At 44.6% G+C, this 22,680-nt stretch overlaps 1 protein-coding gene across 1 annotated transcript; it reads left to right on the forward strand.

The window, feature by feature from the left end:
• The first annotated feature begins 839 nt into the window (after nt 1–839).
• On the forward strand, nt 840–22,334 carry PCP4L1 (Purkinje cell protein 4 like 1). The gene is made up of 3 exons (XM_008533867.2): nt 840–1,101; nt 20,069–20,123; nt 20,735–22,334. The coding sequence occupies exons 1-3, from the start codon at nt 1,093–1,095 to the stop codon at nt 20,875–20,877; spliced, it is 207 nt and encodes a 68-aa protein (XP_008532089.1). The 5' UTR covers nt 840–1,092; the 3' UTR covers nt 20,878–22,334.
• The last annotated feature ends 346 nt before the right edge of the window (nt 22,335–22,680 follow it).

The following is a 22,680-nucleotide window of genomic DNA, read 5'->3' on the forward strand; positions in this document are numbered from 1 at the left end:
GAATTGTAGAAAGAAACAAGCTAGACTCTAGGAAATAGGACTTGCATATTGATACCTATTTTAATGTTAACAATAGGTACAAGGTCATAAGTGTGTCTCCTTTTTTTATAGCTTCACCACCATGCCTGGCACAGTGGAGGCCACATTGTCAGACTGAGATTGAAAGGATAAGCAGTAGTACATTAAATTTGGGGGGGAGCTCATTACCTATTCACGTGGACATTAGGGGACCATCATTTTGTTGGAGAGGGATTTTTGCATTATGTGGGAGGTAGGATTGATGAATCCTAAAATGTCTGGCAACTCCTGAGATCTATGATCTTCCAATTCAAACAGGCACATCACAATTTCCCTGTTCTTTGCCAGAGAATATCGTCCACTTTTCCCTCTCTCTCTCTCTCTCTCTTTTCCTGCCCTTCCTCCGTTGAGCCCTTCTCTTGTCCAGACTGCCATCCTATTACTAAATCTTAATCTGCAACATCTCTTAGCTTTACCCCTTTCATTCACTGTTTGCCGCTTCTCAAGGACCCTCTTGATTTCCTTCCAGCTCCTCTTTTCTTCGCTTTCCCAAACTCACATCCTCCCTCCTTCCCCCTCCCTCCTTCCCTCCTTCGTGTGCTACTCCTTCCTCTCCCTCCTTCTTTGCTCCCCCTACTTCATTTTCCGTGCTCTCATCCGCCGACCGGCTCCCCCTCCTTCCCGCTCTCTGACAGTCTTACCCTAGTTTGGAAATACAGCAGACCTCTAAGTCTGCTACCATTGGACGGAAGGGGCTGTCACTCTGTGGCAGGAGGCGCTCCTATTGGTCGGACTGGAGGAGGATGGAGCTGACTATAAAAGGTGGGGCCGGAGGAGGCGCGCAGAGCGGCTCTGACAGGAGCAGGTCGGGAGGGCAAGCCTGGCGGGAAGCTGAGCGCCGAGAGCCGGGGTGCGGGCGCCCGAGCAGCGGTTCTCCGCACTCACTCTCCTCCGCTCGTCGGCCGGAGCGCTGCCTCCGAGCCCGGCAGCTCGCGGCCGTCGCCAGCGCAGCCCCTAGGGCCCCTCGCCTCACCTGCACGTGCCGCACCTCGCGCGCCCCGTCCGGCCGCCGCAATGAGCGAGGTGAGCGGCGCGGGCTGCGGCGGGGGGAAGACGCTGCTCCGGGTCCCAGGGACGCGAGGGAGGGCGCGGCAGCCCAGAGCGGCGGAGAACCCTCCGAGGGCGCCCCACTGGCTCCCTGGGAAAGCTCCCACCTCGGGGCGCTGGGAAGCGATAGAAGAAGGAGACTTTAAGTCCCCGGACTGTGGATGGCGCTTCTAGGGGGACGGGAATCGGGTGTAGAGTTCGGGGGCTGAGGTCTCAGGTGTAAGTCGTCTTCTCGGGGTACTGCTCCCTCCATCTGTCTTACTGCCCCGAGGTTACTCGGGCGTCCCACTCCCCTGACTTCTGAGAAAACGTTCGCCTCTGTCCTTCCTCTTGTAGAGCTGTGTTGCTCTTGCACTTCTTAGCATTCAGCAAGAACTCCAATCCTCGCCCCCTGGAGTGTGCTCTTTTCCCCTTTTAGGAAGGTGGCATCCTACCCTCCACTCATTCCGTCAGGAACCAACCGTTGGAGGGACCATTTCTGATACTCAGGAATGCCCTGTAAGGGGGGCATGTTCCGCTCCTGGAGAGATGTCCCTTTGGAGAGTAGACCTCCCTCTGCAGTACTGGTTGCATCCGGGGTCTCTTAGCAGGCTCCGAGCCAGACCCAGTCCGGGAACTGTGATTGCTTCTTCTCAAAGAACACCGTCCGTAGGTGGGGGTCAAAGCAGAGACTCTGAAAGACCTCTCCCATTGTTTGACCGTATTTGTAGGCATCCAGAAACAGGAATCTTTCTTCCCAAGTGAAGTCGGTCTGGGCAGTGACATCACAAGCTTGCTTTCTGCAATCCCTTTCCTGGTACCCAGGATCTTGTGTTAAATCCAGCTTTTCAGCTATATGCCAGGTCCCAGCTCCGCTACTTCCTAGCTGTGTGGCCTTAGGCAGGTTACTAAACTTTTCTCTGCTTCAGTGCTTTATCAGTAAAACGGGGATAATACTGGTTGTTCTAATGATTAAATGAGATAATATATACAAAGTACTTAGAACGGTACCTGGCACAGAGTAAGTGCTCAAACTGTGTTAGCTATTGTTATTATCTCCCTGTTCTTTTTTCTCTTTTAGAGTGTTACAGAAAGCTAGCACAAAAATTCTCAAGGATACAGGTTAGTGAATTAGTGAAGGGATAGGACCCTGGAACCTGAGTGTCTGTTTAGATCTTCATTTTTAGTAGGAACTCTCCTGGCTCCTATCAAAACTTGTCGCCCAGGGAGCCAATTAGTGCTAACTTCTGTGTTGTCTTGGTTGCCATGTCCACTAAATGTATCCCGGAAAATTCAGCTGGTCTGGGGGCAGCAGAAGAACTAACGTGGTTTCTAGTCCCTCTGCTAGTTGTGACTGTGACCATGGCAGCCTTTCCGAAAGAAAAGAAAAAAATTGTTCAATCTTCTTTCCTCTTGCCTCTTTCAGCCCTGATATGAAAAGACAGGTTTTCTTTGCCCTCTTTTCACTGAGGTCTAGAGTTCAGCACCCCCTCTAGTGTTTCTAAATCTGAAAGTCGCAATTCAAGCCATCCCTTGGGAATTTGTAATCTAAAGGCTATGCCAACATGAAGATGGGTGGTTAGCCTGTGCTTTTTGGGGGACGTGCACAGCCATTCTGTAGGACACGCTACAGGGACTGGCATTTAGGGTAGTATTTGGTGGAATGACAAAGCTGTTTCGGTGGCAAAGAAGGCAATTTGGTGTTTGAGGGAAAGGTCAAGTCTTGACTTAGCAGGTGGACTTGGCTAGCCTAAATCAGGAGCTCAGGAGAAGGATGAGAGCAGGAGCCTTGGATGGGGACTAGCCGTCAGTGTGTGTGGGGCTGCCCAGCCTCCCAGGCTGTCAGAGTGAACTGGTTCTAACTAGCAATTTAGCCGTCGAAGCTGCCTCCTGATATGGAGCTGAGCCTGGCTTCAGGGATGAGTATTTGTAAAATCCTGAAGCAGCCACCTAGGTGTACACAGAGACGAGCTGTCTCTGTACCAGATCCCCAAAGGGTCCCTGCTTCCCTCGAGGCCAAGACCCAGCCTGTTTTCTTCCTCTTGTAAAAGCTATGATGAAAAGCGGAAGTATTGCCTAGAGCTCTGGAACTCCAGGGAGACTCCAAACTGCTCCACTTCTCTCAGCCCATCCCCAGGGGTCTACTCTTCCAGGCTGAAGTCCCTAGCCCGGGAAAGCCCTGTGTACCCTGATTCTTATATAAGCTTCACTTCCCCCACCCCTATTTTCTTGCTTCAGAGAACCTGCATGAAGTGAGAGGACTTAGGATCTCCTTGAGAGATTCCCATTTCAACTGAAGAACAAAAACTGGGGAGGAGTCTTCAGACCTAGAGCAACTAAAAGTGTAGCGGTTCTGGGGGGGCTGCTGGGGAGGATCTCCAGCTCTACTTTGCCTTTGTGGCTTTTTGCTGTCACTCAGTACTGCAGCAGAGCGTTTCCCTGTGAGTGTGTGTGTGTTCGTGTACAGAGGAGCTGCAGGGGCTCATCTCCAGCTTGTCTGCATTCGCAGCTGCAGGCAGGACTTGATTGCTGTGAATCACAGTCTAGCTCTTACAGTTTAATAACTTTTTGCTAGTTTCAGTGAAGGATGGGAATGGGAGATGCATTCAGAACCCGAGGGCTCTTTCCTGTAATCCTTTGTCATAGTGGGTAGCTGGCTGCTTAAAGCACAGTTGCAAGTTCTTCTGTGATCCTGTTGCGTTTCTCAACTGTGAGGAGCCCAGCTGGAGGAATCCCTTGGTCCAGCAGTCATTCTGTTGAAATGGGGGTCATGGATGACTAGTGATTATCCTCGTGGTGTCTGTCCTGGGATTTGGCTGGCAGGGGCTGGAGCAAGAGACAGATCAATTAGAAATCTCTTTAGGGGAGATCTTAGAACTGGTGCTCCCTCCTTTATTATTCTGCTTGTTGTCCTCTTAAGTAATAGAAATGGGGATCCCACACTTTAGGGATCACATTCACTTGCCCGTGCATATCTGTCTGAACCTGCAACCTTCTTCTCAATGGAAGGTTTGGTCCGGGTGACATCATTCTGTTACGTCTTCTGTAAGCCAGTTGTTAGGGAACCTGGTAGGGACTTGGAGGAAATCCAAGTTTATTATGGTTGTATTGGACATATAAAATCGAAGGGCTAGCTACTTCATCTTGGAATGCCTTCCACCTCTGGAAATATCTGTCTTCCGAAGTAAGGGAAACCAGAACTTGGTTTTCGAACTTGCTCATCTTTTTTTAGTCACCATTCAGGTTATTGGCTTTAGCTGCTTGAACAAGAGCATCTGGCTCGTAAAAAAGGGGATGACTTTGTCATCCTGTGACCCAGGAATATGGACGACTCTTTTTCCTAAGCTGCAGCTGTGATCAGTTAGCTCTTAGGATGTCAAGTCTCTATAGGGACAGGCACCCATAAGTGATGTGGCTGGAGTCCAAATACGCAAACCTGATGCGTGTTTCGTGTCAGCCTGTGGAGAGTCTGAACTGATGAAAGTGAAGGAGATAGGGTTGCAGAGGGAGACGAAGAATGATAAAGTCAGTAATCGTCTTTTCAAGTGGTTCTATGAATGTCTCTCCTCATTTTCTTTCTGTTTTTCTAAAAGCTCCAAATTGTCTTTCATGAGTCTATTTTATCATGGAAAAAAAATAAACTTAATTTTGCAAAAATCCTTCAAGATAGAAATACAGGTATATCTTTCACCAAGAAAATCTCAAATAATATATCAAAACATTTTAGTGATATAATTTTAGATTTGTTAAGGAGCCCTAAAGATCATCTCTTCCAATCTTCTCATTTTACAGATGAGGAAACTGAGGCCCAAACCTTGTCTAAGTTTACACAGTACCAGAACCAAGACAAGGGCACAGAACTGCTGGCATCTCATCCCAAAAGTACTTTCTATAAGACTCTGACATGTTACCCCAATGAATATAGGATGGTTTAATTTCCATGCAACTTTTAAGGCATATTATTATAATTTAAGTATATTACAAATACTTTCTATAGGAAATCCAAGCAGCGTGATTTAGTAAAGGCTGGGCAAGAGGATAGGGAGAGAGGAGAGACCAACATAGGATGATATTTCTCAAGAGGGTACATTTTGGTAGAATGATAGGCAGGGCAAGTACTATCTTTCCTTATCCATATGCCTAGTCACCTTAGAAATGAGTGCGGTGAACGTGATGAGGTGGAGTGGGTATGCTAATGGGAATGAAAGAAAGGGGAAGCCTGGAGGCCCTCTCTTCGTGGGTTCTTAGTTTCTGGTGCCCATTATTGATTTCCATAAGTGCAGAGCATCAAGGACCAGAAGGAGAGGTTTTCTTTCTGAAAAGAAAGGACTGAGAGCAGTTCTCTTAACTCTAAAGTATTTGACTTGGAGCACTCAGGGCAGGACTGGTTCAAAATGGCTTAACTTGCCTCAGAATTATTTTACCTGCAAGACTAAGCTTAATCAGAAGCAGATCAAAACCACGTTTTCTAAGAGATCTGCATCCCTGCAGGTGCCTATAAAGGAGTGCCTAAAAACCTAGACCTTGTCTTGTCACCTTCTCCTCCCTGAGCCTGATTATTGCTTCACTCTGGGCTGACTCCTGAAGGCGTGCCCACCCAGGTTTCCCACCACCCTCCCCCCACCCAGGGAAAAGAGGTGCCATTTACCGTTCTGTTGTCTTTGGTGCTGCCTCCCTCCCACACAAAGCCCTCCAGCTGAGTGTTTGCTTTGTAGGCTGAGGGGGGATTAATACATTTATTTTGGGACATTAACGCCATGGGTGGGATGCACATTGAAGATTATAGTAATAAATGATGCTTTGACACTACTCTCTCTCCCCCACCCCTACCCCCAGTATGGGGTGAAGGCACAGCTCCAAGCTGTGCGCAAAGCACCACAAATAACCACTCATTAAACCGTGGCAGCCCATGCTGGGGGGAATGGGCTGGGGCTGTTGACTCACTGCATACCGTGAGCTGGCACGGCCAAGGAATTCTGCCTCTGATTCCAGTGGGGGGTACTGCTATTCCAGGAAACAGGGGTGGGGTTGCTAAGGGGAGAGGGACAGACCAGGGGGCTTGGGAACTCGGACTGCTTAGATCCTATTCCTGTCTTAGGAGGCACCTGAGATTTGGGTATTTGGGTTATGTTCCCTATATGAGGAGAGGAATGTGTGCACGTAGAACCTGGAGTAAGGATTCCTAGCTCTTTTTCTGTTGTTATCTTGAGGGTGACCTTGAGCAAGTCTTTCTGAAGCTGTTTGAGGACTGCAGCTGGTTGCTGCACTGAAAGAGTTGAAACAGTTCCAACAGTGCTCCAAAAACAGCAGTCTAGGGGCTTTCAGGGGCACCAGGGGATCCCAGAGGCTCTCTGAGGTGCTCTAGCAGTGACTTTCATTTAACATTGGGAAAGAATATGTCAGCAGGGATAGAAGGGTCCCTGGGGGCCCGAAGCCTCTTTGTCACCCCTTGAAAGCAGATGTACTAACTCCTGTCTCCATTCACTTTCTGAGCCTCTAAAGCAAGCAGGGAGTTTACAAAGCCTAGGATTTATGTCAATACAAAGGCAAGAAAGAGGTCTTTGTGGGTTCATATTTAGGATTTTTAGGATTCAGGCCCTTTTTAGGTTTCCCTGCCCTAGCCTGTAGGACAGAACTCTGAGTCCCTGTGCCTATTCATGTGAACTAAGTGATTCTGGCAGTACTATAATGTGTTTATGCTGCGTTTTCATTTGCAAGCATCCAGGCTACGTCATGCAAATGCAGGCTATGTGTGGTCCAGGTATGATGAGGTGCTCCTTTGTTCCTGTCTGTTGCTGCTGTTAACAACCCATGATCCCTCTTTAGGGAGTGGGATGAGAATTATGGGGAAATCTGGGTAGTTTACCTTTCCCAAGGTTAGTTCTAACTTGCTGCTTGGAGCAGAAGGGGTGGCACTATCTTGCCTCTTCTGGTGACAATGGTTGCTGTGGCAACACCAGTGAAGATAAAAGAAACAAAAAGGAAGGGAACAGGGTGAGTTGGGCCTTGAGTTATAGGATACCTATTTCCTGATAGTGGCAACAGGGAGACAGCACCTGAGTTGCTACTGCTTTGACAGTTTTTAGGGACTTTGCCAAGACAATGCTAACAACCATTCTTCTGAGGCAAGGAAAAGATTTACACAATCATGTTTGTGATGCAAATGTGGATGAAAGAACTTGATCAGGAGATATGGTTTATTTGCTTCTGAGCACTAATCTCCCTCTCCCTGTGGTCTACAACTAAAAAAAATTGTGTCTAAGGGTTCTCTGAAATGAAACGCGAACATGTTTGGAGGTGCTGTGCTGGAGGGCCCCTCCTGTACACCCCTAACCTGGGGAGGGGTTCCAGGAGGCTCCAGGGCTACAGACCTGGACACTTGCAGTTGCTGTACAGAATATGGTTCTGTCCAAGCAGGCTATTGTTGGGCCCTTTACCAGGGGTTTAGAGCCATTGTCAGCATTTTGGGGGACAGGCATTGGGAAGACAGGGAGATTGTGATTTCCAGGGTTGGTTTAGAGTAAAAAGAGATCAGCTATGAAGCACCTATGGTAGCAGACTAAGCCTCAAGGGCCCTTAGAGCAATCCCAGGTATTCTCTGCCTCCTTCAGTTCCACTTAGTGAAAATGTACTCTGGCAACTCCACTCTTTGATTCCAGGACTTTAACCATGCAGTACCCCAGGAACTTGACCTATTCTTATATTCAACCCAGAGTTATATTACTTCAACATAACACGTACTTATTTTAATATGTGCTAGCTTTTTACATACATTTTCTCTAGTTATTTTCATCCTTCAAGATAAATATTATCTCTCTTCTGCAGATGAGAGGTCTGAGCACAGCAAGGCTAAGTGATTTACCCAGTGTCACACAGCTCAGAATGGCAGAGCTGGGATTTGAACAGATATTCAACGCAGATCCTGGTTATGAACCCAGATCTGTCTGACTCCACCTAATATGTCATATTACTTCTCTCAGGAATTTGAGACTTGAGAAAATTTTAATTCACATAAACATATCTGTTGTGTACCTACTATGTGCAAGATGTGTTGCAGTTAGTGTAAGTAATATACAAATAAATGGGAAATATGGACTGTACTTTCAAGGAAATGGAATCTGGGGGGTGGTGAGGGTGGGGAAGGAGAGATAAGACAAATACGTGGTACCTGTACTACAGGTAATCTGAGATACACTTCTGGAGAAGTTTTTCCCCTTTGTCCTCAGCTCTTTTTCAGGCACATATGTGGAAGTGAGGAAAAGCAATGACCTGGCTCCTGAAACCCTTTTCACCATCTCTGAACCAGCTACAGAATGGAGGCCCTCACCTCTCTGAAAAAAAATTTGATTTCAGAAATCTGGATGAGGCGGCAAATAAAGCAGAGTGGGAACTCTCTTCACTCATTCGACAAATACTGAATGTGCATCATTGTGCTATTCCCCAGGAATACACTAGTGAATAAGATAGACATTGCCCCTACCCTCATGGGAACTTGCACAGAAATGGAGAAGACAGACATTCAATATCTAACCACAAAATTATTATTTAATTACATTAGTAATAAGTGCTACCAAGGAGAAATATTGGGTGCTGTGAAAACTTATAATGAGGGCCCTGGCCTAGTCTGAGGAGCTAAGAAGAGTTTCCTGGGAGAAGGAATCCTTGAAGAGAGCTCTGAAGGATAAGTAGGAATTAGCTAGACAAAAGGGAAGCAGGGATAAGAGAACCATGTACCAAGGTCCTGAGGTGGGAGGGAACATGGTATGTCCGAGAGATGAGGTTACTGAGGTGATCAGAGGCTGCATAATGTGGGGCCTGTAGACCATGTTAAGAATTTTGTTCTTTATCCTAAGAGCATCAGTAACCACTTGGGCTATTGTGGTGGTCCCCGTAAGAAACAACTGTTAGGGGGCCAGCCCCGTGGCCGAGTGGTTAAGTTCGTGCGCTCCGCTGCGGCGGCCCAGGATTTGGATCCTGGGCGCGGACATGGCACTGCTCGTCAGGTCACGTTGAGGCAGTGTCCCACATACCACAACTAGAAGGACCCACAACTAAGATATACAACTATGTGTGGGGCAGTTTGGGGAGATAAAGCAGAAAGAAAAAAAAAAGATTGGCAACAGTTGTTAGCACAACTGTTAGGGTGGTAGCAGTGGAGAGAAGTGAATGGATTAAGAGAGATTTGGGAGATCAAGTTAACAGGACTTAATATTTACATTGCATAGGCAATGTGAAAGAAAGAAGGGTGTCAAGAACAATTTCTAGGTTTCTCGCTGGATGAGATAGAGAACACTTACAGAGCATGAAGTTGGGTAGGTAGGATTATGAATTCAGTTTGAGACACACAGAGTTTGAGGTTTCTATAAAACAGCTAAGTGGAGATGTTTTAAAGCTTAGAGGAGAGGTCTGGGATAGAGATAAACATTCGAGTCCTCAGTGGCATTCTGTGCTGTTCAATACGGTAGCCACTAACCACATGTAGCTATTTAATTTATTAATTATTAATTTATTAATTAAAATTAAATAAAATTATAAACTTTATTCAGTTGCACTAGCCACATTTGAAAGTACTCAATAGCCACATGTGCCTTGTTGTTGTTAGTGCCACCCAGTTGATTCCAACTCCTAGCGACCCCGTGTACGGCAGAGTGGAACCCTGCCTGGTCTTTTTGTGCCATCCTCTCACCTTCCAGCACTATATCAGACAATGCTCTGCTGCTACTTGTAGGGTTTTCTTAGCCAGTTTTTTCGGAAGTGGATGGCCAAGTTGTTCTTCCTTGTCTGCCTTAGTTTGGAAGCTCTGCTGAAACCTGTCCATGGTTGACCCTGCTGGTACTTGAAATACTGGTGGCATAGCTTCCAGCATCACAGCAACACACACTCACCACAGTATGACAACTGACAGACAGTGGTGTGGTTCTGTGATGGGGAAACAAACCCCAGCCGCAGCAGTGTGAGCACTGAATCTTAACCACTAGACCACCAGGGCTGGCTACATATGCCTAGTGGATGCCATATATTGGACAGCACAGATATAAAACATTTCTGTGATTGTACAAGGTTCTATTTCAGACGTCTGCCAAATTTCTGTAATGGGTCAGATAGTAAATATTTTTGACTTTGTGGGCCATATGGTTTCTGTTGCAACTACTCAACTCTGCTGTTGTAGTGCCAAAGCAGCCACAGATAATATGTCGACAATGGGCATGGCTATGTTCCAATAAAACTTACTTTAAAAAACAGCCTGCAGACTAGATTTGGCAGTAGGCTGTAGTTTGCCAACCCCTATTCTAATTGGATGGTGCTGGTATAAACGATAACTGAAGTCATAGGTACAGATAAGATCATCTAGGAAGAGAAAACAGAAGAGAGTCTAGCCCTAAACCTTGAGAGCCTCTAATACTTAAATATTAGATAGAAGTGTCCAGAAAGATAGGAGAAAAACCAGAAAAAACCATGATGTCTCAGGAACCAGGGAAAGAATATGTGTTGGGAAAGGTGAAATGATTAAGAGTGTTGAATGCTTCAAGAGGTCAAGCCAAATGGAGCTGAAACTTTTGCATTTGATTTAGTATCACAGAGAGCATTGGCTATCTAAAGAAGAGTCAGTTAAGTGGAGGCGGAGTAGAAGCTAGGTCGAAGTGGATAGGAGAGTGTGTGGGAGGTGAGGAAATGGAGAAGGACAGTGTTCTGAGAAGTCTAGTTATGAAAAGATGAGAGACTTGAAAGGCCCTGGCCCACCACCCCTACCCCAGTCACCTTTCTACCCTGCCTTTCTAACTGCTCTTTCTCAGTCTTTGCTAGCTTGTTGACCTCTCCCTAACCTTTTTCCCTTTTTAAAAAATTGAGGTATAATTTACACGCAGTAAAATGTACCCTTATCTGTGTATGGTTTTCTGTGATTTTTGACAAATCTGTACAGTCATACAACTACCACCACAATCAAGATATAAACCAGTTCCATCATCTCAAAATTCCCTCATTTCCCTTTGTAGTCACCTCTTCCATGACCTCAGCCCTTAGCAGTCATTGATCAGTCTGCTGTCCCTGCAGTTTTGCCTTTATAAGAAATGTCATATAATTGGAATCATATAATGCAGCCTTTTGGGTCTGGCTTCTTTTACTTAGCATAATGCATTTGAGGTTCATCCGTATTGTTGTGTATATCAGTAGTTCCTTCCTTGTTTTAATTGCATGTGTATTACATGGTGTAGATAAACCACAATTTGTTTATCCATTCCTTAGTTGAGGGACATTTGGATTGTTTCCAGTTTTTGGTGATTATAGGTAAAGCTGTTATAAACATTCACTTACAGGTTTACGTGTAGACATAAGTTTTAATTTCACTTGGGTAAATACCTAAGAGTAGATTTCTGGGTTATAGGGTAAACATATGCTTAAGAAACTGCTAAAGTAGCTATACCATTTTGCATTCCCACCAGTAATGTGTGAGAGTTCCAGACACTCCATATCTTTGCCAGCACATGGTATTGTCATTTTAAAAAAACATTCTAATAGATGTGTAATGGTATCTCATTGTGGTTTTAATTTGAATTTCCCAGATAACTAATGATGTTATACATCTTATCATGTCCTTATTTGCCATCCATGTATCATCTTTGGTGAAGTGTCCAAATATCTTGCCCATTTTTTACAAATTGTATTCATATTATTGACGTTTGAAAGTTCTTTATATATTCTGTATACAAATCCTTTATTAAACATGTGCTTTGCAAATATTTTCTTCCAGTCTGTAGCTTGTCTCTTCATTCTCTTAGGAGTGTCTTTTAAAGAACAGTTCTTAATTTTGTTGAGGTCCAGTTTCTACTTTTTTGCTTTTATGGATTGTGCTTTTGGTGTATCCAAGAAATCCTGGCCTACCCCAAAGTTGCAAAGATTTTTTTCCTGTATTTTCTTCTATAAGTTTTACAGTTTTAGGTTTTATATCCATTTTGAGTTAATTATTGTATAGGGTACAATGTATGGATTGAGATTTGTTTGTTTTTTGCATACGGCTGCCAGTCCTTTCAGAACTATTTGTTGAAAAGATCTCCCTAACCTTTTAATATGGGGGTTCCTCAAGGCTTGGTCCTAGACCCACTTCTTTTCTCTGTAATGTTAGTTGGAGAAGCAATTCAGATTGAGGAAGCCTTTTTTTTTTTTTTTTTTTTTTTTTAAAGAGAGGGAGAGGTTTTATATATAAGAGAGTGAAGGGAATTGATTGTAAGGATTCCTGAGAAGGAGAAAAGGGGAATGGGGTCTAAAGTCCAGATGGACGGACAAGACATCATCCGAATGCTGATAAATGCCCTGGGAGGAGGTATCTGATAGGGAAAGGGAGGGTATTCCTGTGTCGTATCCCTCTCTGCAGTCTCAAACCTGAAGGAAAAAGACCCCTAAGCCAGCAGGCCTCTCCTTTTCCTCCTTATCCATGGGAAGGGTGAGTCCACGACTTTGAGCTGCAGAGGAAACAAAGGTATACTCACAGGGAATTGACAGCTACCGCCAAGATGATGGAATGGAACATTGGAGCACATCGGGCCCAGAGGTGAGGAGAAAAGGAATACAGGAAGGTAGGCAAGGAAAGAAACTAGGGCCCTCTGGGAAAAGGCAAGAGTTGATGGGCCTCACAGTTGCTAATTAGTGTTTGGTGTGTGCTAGGAAGTGGGAAACATTTAATCTTCTATGGGCAGTGAGGCTGAACTGACCCAAGCTTCAAGCTCACTAGAAACTTGGAATAACAGGCTTGAAGATAAGCAAGGGAGTCGTTTGAAATAGACACCAGTGAGATGATCCTGCATGTGGAATTCTCAGAATCTGAAGGGCTAGCATCTGGCCCTGTGAGTGAAGAACACGCACATAGCTTATGGCTGTCCCCCAGGGGTCAGCCCCGTGTGTGTCAGGAGGCCGACTGAGCAAACGTGAAGATGAAAGCTAGAATCAGGGTGGTTAGCTCAAGTGGCAGAGAAAGAATCTGAGTCAGTAGGCATGGTCTGGGATCAGGTTCTCAAATAACATGCAAGATTTCCCCATAATGGGAGGACAGTACCCTGTTCCCCATGTTCCCTATAGACAGTACACGAAGAAAGTGTTGGAGACTGTGGATTGAGAGACTGGTCCTTGAATATAGCTGCCTAACTGTGGGAATGGAAGGAAATCATGATCCTTAGGACTTTCCTTCTGACCTGGGGATTGCTCTGCTGTGTGGAAGAGCTTGTTTAGTTAAAACAGTCTCACATTGGACATCCTCTTCAAGTATATGCACACACGTGCATACACATGCACACGCATGCCATGCTTTTGGCTGGAGATTGAGAGATAGCATAGCATGATGTTCAAGAATGTAGACCCTGGAGTCAGACTATCTTGGTTCAAACCCTGGCTTTGCTACTTCTTAGCTGTATGACCTTAGGCAAGTTAATCAACCTCTCTTGACCTCAGTTTCCTTATCTGTAAAATGAGAATAGTAACAATACCTATCTTATAGAGCTGTTATAAGGATTCAATGTATTAATGTTTGTAAAGTGCTTGGAAAAGTGACTGGCCCATAGTATTACATATGTAATTGTTAATAAAATAAGGTGAGGTGGTATTCTGAAGTTGTTGATTTCTTCCAGTTCCCCTAGCTGGGTCCTATAAGGAAAATGAAAGATTTGCTAAACCATGTCACTGTTGTTATTTCTGGTTGGAAGAGGTCAGTATTGAAAGAAGTAGAAGAGCACCTGAGAGTTTCTAATCCCTACCTGGCTAGAATGAGAGGCTGAGAAACGCTCACCTGTCACAGCTCTTGTGGGTTAGCATCAATCCTCTGGAGGTGTGAGTTTTTGTAAGAGACACTTATACAGCATCTGGTGTCTGGTTCACCCGGTGTGGACCTCCCTGCTTCCTTGGTTTACCCAAAGTGTGGTTAGTCTGATGACTTTCAGATGGATATACCCAAGGACCTTGATTCATCTAAAGTTGCTGAGTTTCTGGAAAATAAACAGGAGGGTTGGGGCAGAGACCAGGGACCAGTAAAGGGCTGAGTACTATATAGAGGGTGGGAGCTAACAGTTTGTGATCTAACTGCACCACCGCCAACCTCAGCAAATCACTAACAACTAAATCCAGAAATCCAGAGTGTCCAAAGTGGGTATTTTGAGAATTGGCTGAAAAGAGTGGAGGGAGGAGGGGCAGGGGGTAATGGCCCCAGCGTACTACTTTTTAGCAGAAGGTGCAAGGGAGATTTCAAGGGGGCATTGTGAGTAATAGGGGTTTCTTCTCCTTACAGTACCCTTTTTTTTTGTCTCCCCAGTGACCTTTCATAAATTTAAGCCAAGTGGAGGTGGGAACCCTGGGGGTCCCGACAACAGCTGAGCCATGGCTCCATTCCAGGGTCAGTAATCACAGGAGAGACTCATGAAAGGGGACAGCTGGCAGGGCAGAGGGGAAGGGATGGCCTATGTGGTTCAGTCCTGAGACGTATTCCTACTTAGAGGATTCTCAAGGTTAGCTCATCTGAGAAGCAAAGTGGAGGAAGGGACAGCCACCTGAGGGGAGATATTTAGAATTTGAGTCCAGATGTCCCTTCTAAGGGGAGGGGCTGGGGTGAGAGAAAAGAAATGATGGATTACAGGAACAGGCTTAGAGTCAGACAGAGGGATAATAGTTAAAGCAAGGATCAGTCAGGGATTTGCTGGCAATAGAGAAAGTAGGATTTGAAGTCAGAGATTATGGAACTGTAGAACTTGCCTCTTGACCCCATGACTTTCTTGTCTGGACTGTTGACTTTTATTCTATTACGGAACACCCCATCCATAGCATGCATTTGCAGTACGGACTAAACTCTTGTGATGATGGTATACCAGAATAGAAGGTGTCACCTAGGTAACTACTAGGCCATTATATTGATCATTTGCAAAAAAATTTTTGACCACAGGAAGATCATGGGGAAAGAAAGAGTAATGACTGGCCAGTCTCCCAAGAGTCTCAGGAACAACCCTTCTTCTCACGGAACCTTTCTTTTTGGTCAAAGGGGGGAATTCCATAGGGTTTCAGGAACACTTTTGTGCATGTTCTTCCAGATTGTCAAATTAAAAAAAAAAATACATATATACACACACACATAGATAAGCAATCTATGTCTTTTCAAAAGTTGGACCTTATCAATTTATAAGCTCCTTTAAAAAGTCTTGGATAATTATTTTATAACTGTCTGCTATCTCCAGTACTTTGCAAGATGCTAGGAATACACAAATAAATCACAAGACTTGAAAAAGTGGTGTAAATGTGACCAATATATCCTTTGACAACTGCATGTGATCAATGAAACCATCTTAGTTTGGCTGCAGATTTTCACAGTAACATCTGAAAGGATGGGATTGTCCATCTATGTAACAATTTTTAAATTTGTAACCTACTATTAAATACACTTTCCCTGTCAAATATAGCACTGCATCAGCATCTTTTTATCTTAATAACTTTTGTTTTACTTTATTATTTTTTTATGTCTCCATAACTTTTTGTTAGAAAAACTCACCAGAGTTGAAGGACTAGTTCAATTCACATCCATATGCTTTCCATCTAGATTCAGTAATTGTTAATGTATTAGCATATTTGTGTCAGCATGTGACAATCTTCCATCTTGTGGAGATAGTACAGCCTGCTGGTTAAGAGTGTGGAGGCAGTCAGCCTGGGTCCCAAAGCCAGTTCCACTGTTTTCTAGTCGTATGAATTGGCCTTGGGCAAGATTTTTAACATCTCTAAATCTGTTTTCTCAACTATAAAATAGGGATGACATCTCAGAGATTTTAGAGGATTAAATAGGATAATGTTTGGCACATGATACATGCTCAGTAAATATTATTTGGGTACTTGTCTTATCTCCTCACTCAGCCTGGAAGAGAGGGACAATATCTTGACTAGTTTCACTTTAAATCCATGTGCATTAACTTCAAGTGGGCGCTTAGTGATGCCTGGTAATCCTACCACAGCTCACGAGTCATTCACTCTCTTACTTTCTTTCTTTTCTTTTTTTTTTTAAAGATTGGCACCTGAGCTAACAACTGTTGCCAATCTTCTTTTTTTTTTTCTTTCTGCTTTTTCTCCCCCAATCCCCCCAGTATATAGTTGTATATTTTAGTTGTGGGTCCTTCTAGTTGTGGTACATGGGACACCGCCTCAACGTGACCTGACGAGTGGTGCCATGTCTGCACCCAGGATCCGAACCAGTGAAACCCTGGGCCGCCGAAGCGGAGCACGTGAACTTAACCGCTCGGCCACAGGGCCGGCCCCCTCTTACTTTCTTAGATGATGATTTCACTCATTCTCCTCTCTCCTCAACTCTCTAATACTTCCTGCCTCTTCTTCTCTCTTAGCTGACAACCACGTTTTTTGTTTCACTGAGAAGATAGAAGGAATCAGAAGAGAACTTCATACATTCCCATTACGTCTGCCACTTTGTTTGCATCTATACCCGTATTCTATGCCTTCATTCCTATATTGTGGATGAACAGTCCATATTTCTATTTAAGGCTAACCCCTCTGCTTGTACACTAGATCCGTTCCCTTTTGCCTACTCAAGACATCACTCTAGTAATTATGCCCTGTCTCTCCTGCATCAACAATTTTTCCTTCTCTACTAAATCATTCCCATCTTACCAAACACTCCTCCAGCTACTGTCTAATTTCTCTGCTGCTCTTTAAAGCAAAGCTCTTAGAAAGAGCTATCTTTACTCATATATCGATAAAAAAAATCCAACTTATGCTACTGTGAAAATTGTCTCAGGTCTGAATACTTCCTATCACCTCCATCACTACCAGCCTCATCCAAACCCCCAGGATCTGGCTTGTACCACTGCAGGACCCTCATGGTTGTTTTCCCTGGTTTCTCTCTTGCCTCCCTGTTCTCCACCCAGAAGTCAAAGTGATCCTTTAAAAACATGTCAGACCATGTTTCCCTCTGCCTCAAACCTTGTAATGCCTTTCTATCAACTCAGAAAAAAATCCAAAGTCTTTTTCCTGGTCCAAAGACATTCATATTCTGGCTACCTACCCAACTTCATTTCTTCGACTTTTTCTCTTACTCACTCAGCTTAGCCATGCTGATTTTCTTACTCTTTCTTGAACATATCAGGCATAAAACCTGCCTTGGGGACTTTCCACTTGATGTGTTATCTGCCTAGAAGGCTCTTCTCCCAGACATTCACATGGCTTGCTCTTATATGTCATTCAAACCTCTACTCAAATGTCACTCATCAGAGAGCCTTCCTAGACTACTCTGTTTTATTTTCTTTCTTGGCACTTGTCACAGACTGGCATTCCTGCTTAATGAGTTCAGGGACTTTATTTTGCTCACTGCTATATCACCTTGCCTAGAACAATATTTGGCATGAATTAGGCACTGATATGTTTGTTGAATGAATGAATATGTGTTTCTTCTATAGCCTGTTAGTGCATAGAACTGTGCTGAACACAACTAAGTGCTTGGAAAGCATTTATCAAAATAGGGTAGAACCAGCATAATCTCTGTAACATAAACTGGATTCTATCAGCTTCTTAAAGCAGAACCCTTATATCTGGCAGTCATTCAACAAAGGTTTGCATCTGTAAAATGAGGGATAATACTTTATACTCCATTGAGCAAATATTCCAAAGATGAGATGAGATGAGAATACATTTATGAAAGCACCCAGTTCCTGGATTTTGGCAAATATTAAGTACTCAAAATTGTGAAACGCATAAACAGACTCCAAGGGTACGCAGGAACCTAGAGGAGCGACTCTGTCTGAAGAGGAGTTGTACCTTGAGACTGAGGAATGTCCAGATGAAGCAGCTCTATTGATATGATTCTGAGGAGGGGGAATTACTATTGTGTTAAATCTAACTCTCCATCTGAGCAGAAAGGGTGGGAAAAAGCACACATATCAATTGATTAATCTCACTTCAAATTCACAACCTCAGCCTTGTGAAGGGCCTTAATGATTCCCAGCAATCCTATTACTGTTCCCTAGTCCATTCACTCTTCTGTTTTCCTAGATGACTGTTTTATACCTTCTTTCCCCCTCCTGCCTTCAATACCTCTTCCCTCCTCCTCTTAGACGATGGCCTTGTTACGTATTTTACTTCAAAAACAGAAGCAATTAAAGGAGACCTTGCAAATGTTCCCACCTGCCTGCATCTGGGCTCCTATGCTCTGCCTTCCCTCCAGTTGCTGTGGATGTTCTTTTCCTAGCTCCCATTCAAGGCCACCCCTCTACTTTTGCATCAGATCTTATGCTCTTTCTCCTTCTTCAGCAATGATCTTCTTTCTCTCCTACAGTTTTTCCTTCTCTACTGGATCATTTCCATAATATTCTGTAATTTCTGCCATCTTAAATAAAATCTTCTCGCGACCCCAGCTCTTGCTCAAGCCTCATGCCCCATCCCCATTTCTTTGGAACTCATTCTATATTTGCTGCCTCAATTCCTCTCCTCCTTTGCTCTCATCCACCCAGTACAATCAGACTTTTGCTCTCTCCCTCCCTCCACAGTAACTTTTCTTGTCAATGTCACCAGTGATCTTCATGTAGCAAAACCCGATGGGTCAATTCTCAGTCCTCATCTTGCTATCTTACTAGGCCTACCTGCAGAACTTGACACGATTAATCAGTCTCTTCTCCTTGAAATAGTTTCTTCACATGACTTCTAAATTACTATAATCTCTTGGCTTTTCTCCTACCTGACTTCTTCTCAATTTTCCTTATTGATTTTTCCTCATTTCTACAACCTCTAATCACTGGAATGTCCCAGGATTTGACCTTTTTTTAAAGTCTGAACTCACTCCCTTGATGATCTCACCCAGTTTCATGGCTTTAAATGCCATCCATATGTTAATAACTCCCTAATTTATACCTCTAGGCCAGATCCTTCTCTTTAATTCATGTTGAATATCCATCAGCTTATGAAAGCATCTCCTCTTGGATAACTAATAGGCATCTCAAACTTGTCCAAAAACAAGCTCCTAGTGCTTTCTCTAAAATCTCCTCCTCCTGCTGTCTTCTCCATTTCCGGAAATGGCAACGCCATTTTTTTCTGGTTCCTTGGGCCAAATACTTTGGCGTTATCTTGACTCCTTTCTCACAATACCACTTATCCAATCAACCAATCACATTGGTCATACTTGAAAATATACCCAGAATTTAACCACTTCTCACTACCTCCAATGCCACCATGCTGATCCAAGCAACCGTTATCTCTTGCCTAGTTTTCTGCAGTAGCCTCCTAATAGGTTTTTCTGCTTCCTCCCTCATGCCCCTTTTGTGCAAATTAAAGGTCTCCAGTGGTTTCCCATCTCCCTTGTAGTAAAAGTCAAACTCCTTAAAAAGACTCCCAAGACCCTACATAATCTGTCCTCAACCCTGGTTATCTCTGATCTCATCTCCATCCATCTTTCCTCCTTCCTCCTTCCTCTCTCCACTCCAGCTACACCAGTCTCTTGCTGGTCTTCAAACAAGCTAGTCACACTTTCACTCCAGGGCCCTTAAAAGCTCTTGCCTGGACATCCACAACCCTTACTCCCTGATCTCCTTCAGCTTGTGGCTCAGATGCCACATTTTAGAGAGGCTTTTCCTGACTCTCCTGTGTAAAACTGCATTTCTCCATTCCCACCCCAGCACTCACTACCTCCCGTCCCTGTCTTTTCTCTATAGCACTTGTTACCACTTAACATAGTAATCATTTTGTTTATTCATTTGTCTATCTATAGACTTGAATGTAAACTCCACCAGAGCAGGAGTTTTGTCTGTTTTGTCCTCTGCACTGATAAATACTTGTTGAGTGAATTTTGATGACTTTTCTCCCGGTCTATGATCTCAAGACCCACTTCTTCAAAAGACTAAGGAATGTACTTGGTAACAGGAGGGCTTGAAAGTAATGATGGTGAGTTTAAGGGGATGGCAGCTTAATATTTCCATGAATATCTAATATTCTGAATTTTCTTTTGCAGCTTAATACCAAAACATCCCCAGCAACCAACCAGGCACCTGGCCCAGAGGAAAAGGGTGAGCGGGGTTGGGCGAGGCAGTTTATAGTGCAGATGAACATAGAGACATGAAGCCGAGTAGGGCTATACAGCTGGAAGCTCCTAAAGTCAGTTGTAATAGGAAGAGAAAGGTGGATAAGTGAAATGAACCACTAGGTTAGAACTTCTATATCTATAGTTTTCCTTCTGCTTTTTCCTGAGAAGTAAATCTATCAGTATTTACTCTTTGATTTTAGAAACTGGCTCTGGAGTGCTTGGAAACAGGCACAATGATAGAAGAAACTCATCAAGTAATCCCAGCCACTGTCTTAATCAGAATTTGAGGGAAAGCTGGAGAAAGTGAGTGTGCCCTGGGACTCTGAATTAGAGGATTTAGGAATAAGTGGTGATAGAAGACATTTGTCATCTTGGTTCAAGAATAGCAAAGCTCCTAAGTGGTGATAGCGAATTCTCAGCCTAGGTGCCCTGACTCAAACTTCTAGGAGAGTTCCAGGCATTCTTAGCCCTAGCAAAGATTGGGGGACCTCAGAGTCCAGCAGAAAGTAGGCTTTACTGCTATATTTAGGGCCTGGAGAAAGGGGCTGGGGCAATTCAGGTTTACTCATTAATGAATCTCTCAACTATCTGCAGGGAAAGCTGGCAATGCCAAGAAGGCTGAGGAGGAGGAGGAGATCGACATTGATCTGACGGCTCCAGAAACAGAGAAGGCTGCCCTTGCTATTCAGGGCAAGTTCCGGCGATTCCAGAAAAGGAAAAAGGATCCCAGCTCCTGAATAACCAGCCTTGCCCTTCACCCTGCTCCCTTCTCTCCCCTTCTTCACAGCTCTGACTCCCATGTAGCTTTGTCTCTTTATCCCTCTAGCCTCTTGCTGAGGCAAATTCAACCCTTATATATTATTTTCTCTGGCCCCCTCCACCATCACAGTAGTAGAGGCACAGGGAACATGGGGAAGATGAAAAATTCAATTTGCAGCCACTTGCCTAAGGGTGGACCAGTTTCTCCGTGGGATAAGTCTCTTGGATCTGTACCTATGCTGGCCCTATGAGGCTGAAGAGCAAAGACTGAGGTTGAGAGAGGGACCCCTGACAATGTAGGAGGGAGGAGGAAGTCTTTAGAGTAGGGTGCCCAAGGGTGGGGTATAGGCACTATTCTGCCGGTTACAACATTCACGCTTCAGGTAACGTTTTTTCCCCTTTAGCTCCTTCTGCACCACCACCTCCAACTTCCCTCCTATGAGCCAAGCCAGTGGGGACTGAAGCCTCCTTTTCCCCTGGGCAGACCTAAATCAAGCAGCTTCCACATTAGAGCATGCTGAGTAGATTAGTTCCAAGGAAGGGAGACTGGGACTGGTAGAGGCAAGGAAAAGTTTTCTCCATCATCTAGTCTAGGACAAGAAGGGGCAGAGGTAGAAGAGGTTCAAGGGGCCACAGGCAGGGAAATGGAACTAGAGTAGATTTGAGGAGGAAAGAGAAATAAAGGAGGGGGAGATCTCTGAAGATGTACTATATGAGGGATTCTTGGGCTTTGCTAACCTGCCTACCTCTGACCCCCCAAGTCTAGCCATCCCCGAGGCCACACAAATCAAGTGAATCCTGTAGTTCCCCCCTGCCCCACTGTGGAGTCAGGGCAGAAGTGGAATAGCCACTCTATGTGATTTTAGCATGTTTAATAATTATTAAAAAAAACCCAACAAACCCTCAAGTGGGATCATTTAACCTCTACTTCTGTTTTTCTGGGGAGGAATATGAATGCAAGCCTGAGCTGGCCTCAGGGAGGGTGGTAGAGCAAACTACACGGATGCTTTGGTGGCTCAGGAAACTGACGCTGCCTGAGCAATTTTCAGACTGAAGCCCACCCCTAGCTTCCTTCCCCCGACCTCGCCCTCACCCTCACTCACCACCCACATTGTCTTTATCTGCTGCTGTCACCACCCCCGGTGCACACCTGCAAGGGCGCTCCTCTCCTTCCCTTTCCCCTCCCAGCTGAGAACACACTTGATATATATCCCTCTGAAAACAAACTCAGTCTTCCTCGCTCCTTATCCCCAAATGACCTACCCTGGCTGTCCCTCCTGCTTTGTTTTCCCCCCACATACCCCCTCCCCTCCCACTGTTTATCACACTTAGGGGGAGGAGAAGGTGACTCTAGGTCAGTAGAGAGCACTCCTGTCACACCGAAGATTTTAAACCCTGAATTAAATAAAATGGTGGCTTTCAAGTGACACTCACATTACTGAGAAATGATCTGTGTACTTTGAAACCAGAAGCCAAATGCTTGAAGGTCAAGCAAGGAACGCTCTATCTCCCCCACTCTCCTCACTTCTTCGTGTTCACCCTTCCTTTCTTGATTCAATAATACAGAAATTAAAGCCATATAGCGGATATGAGTAGGAAGCAAGGGACAATATCCCTGGAAGGCAACCTCTATCCCAAAGTTTACCCATGCCTGGCAAGCCCATGGCTCGCAGATAATGAGGATCGAACAGTAATTCATGGGAAGGCCCTATGTTAAAGGAGGTACTTCTTCCTCCTATGCCAAAGAAGAGGAGTAACTACTACATTTGGAATCTGTTCTG

The sequence above is a fragment of the Equus przewalskii genome, unplaced genomic scaffold (genome assembly GCF_037783145.1).
Source record: "Equus przewalskii isolate Varuska unplaced genomic scaffold, EquPr2 ChrUn-6, whole genome shotgun sequence".
Classification (NCBI taxonomy): domain Eukaryota; kingdom Metazoa; phylum Chordata; class Mammalia; order Perissodactyla; family Equidae; genus Equus; species Equus przewalskii.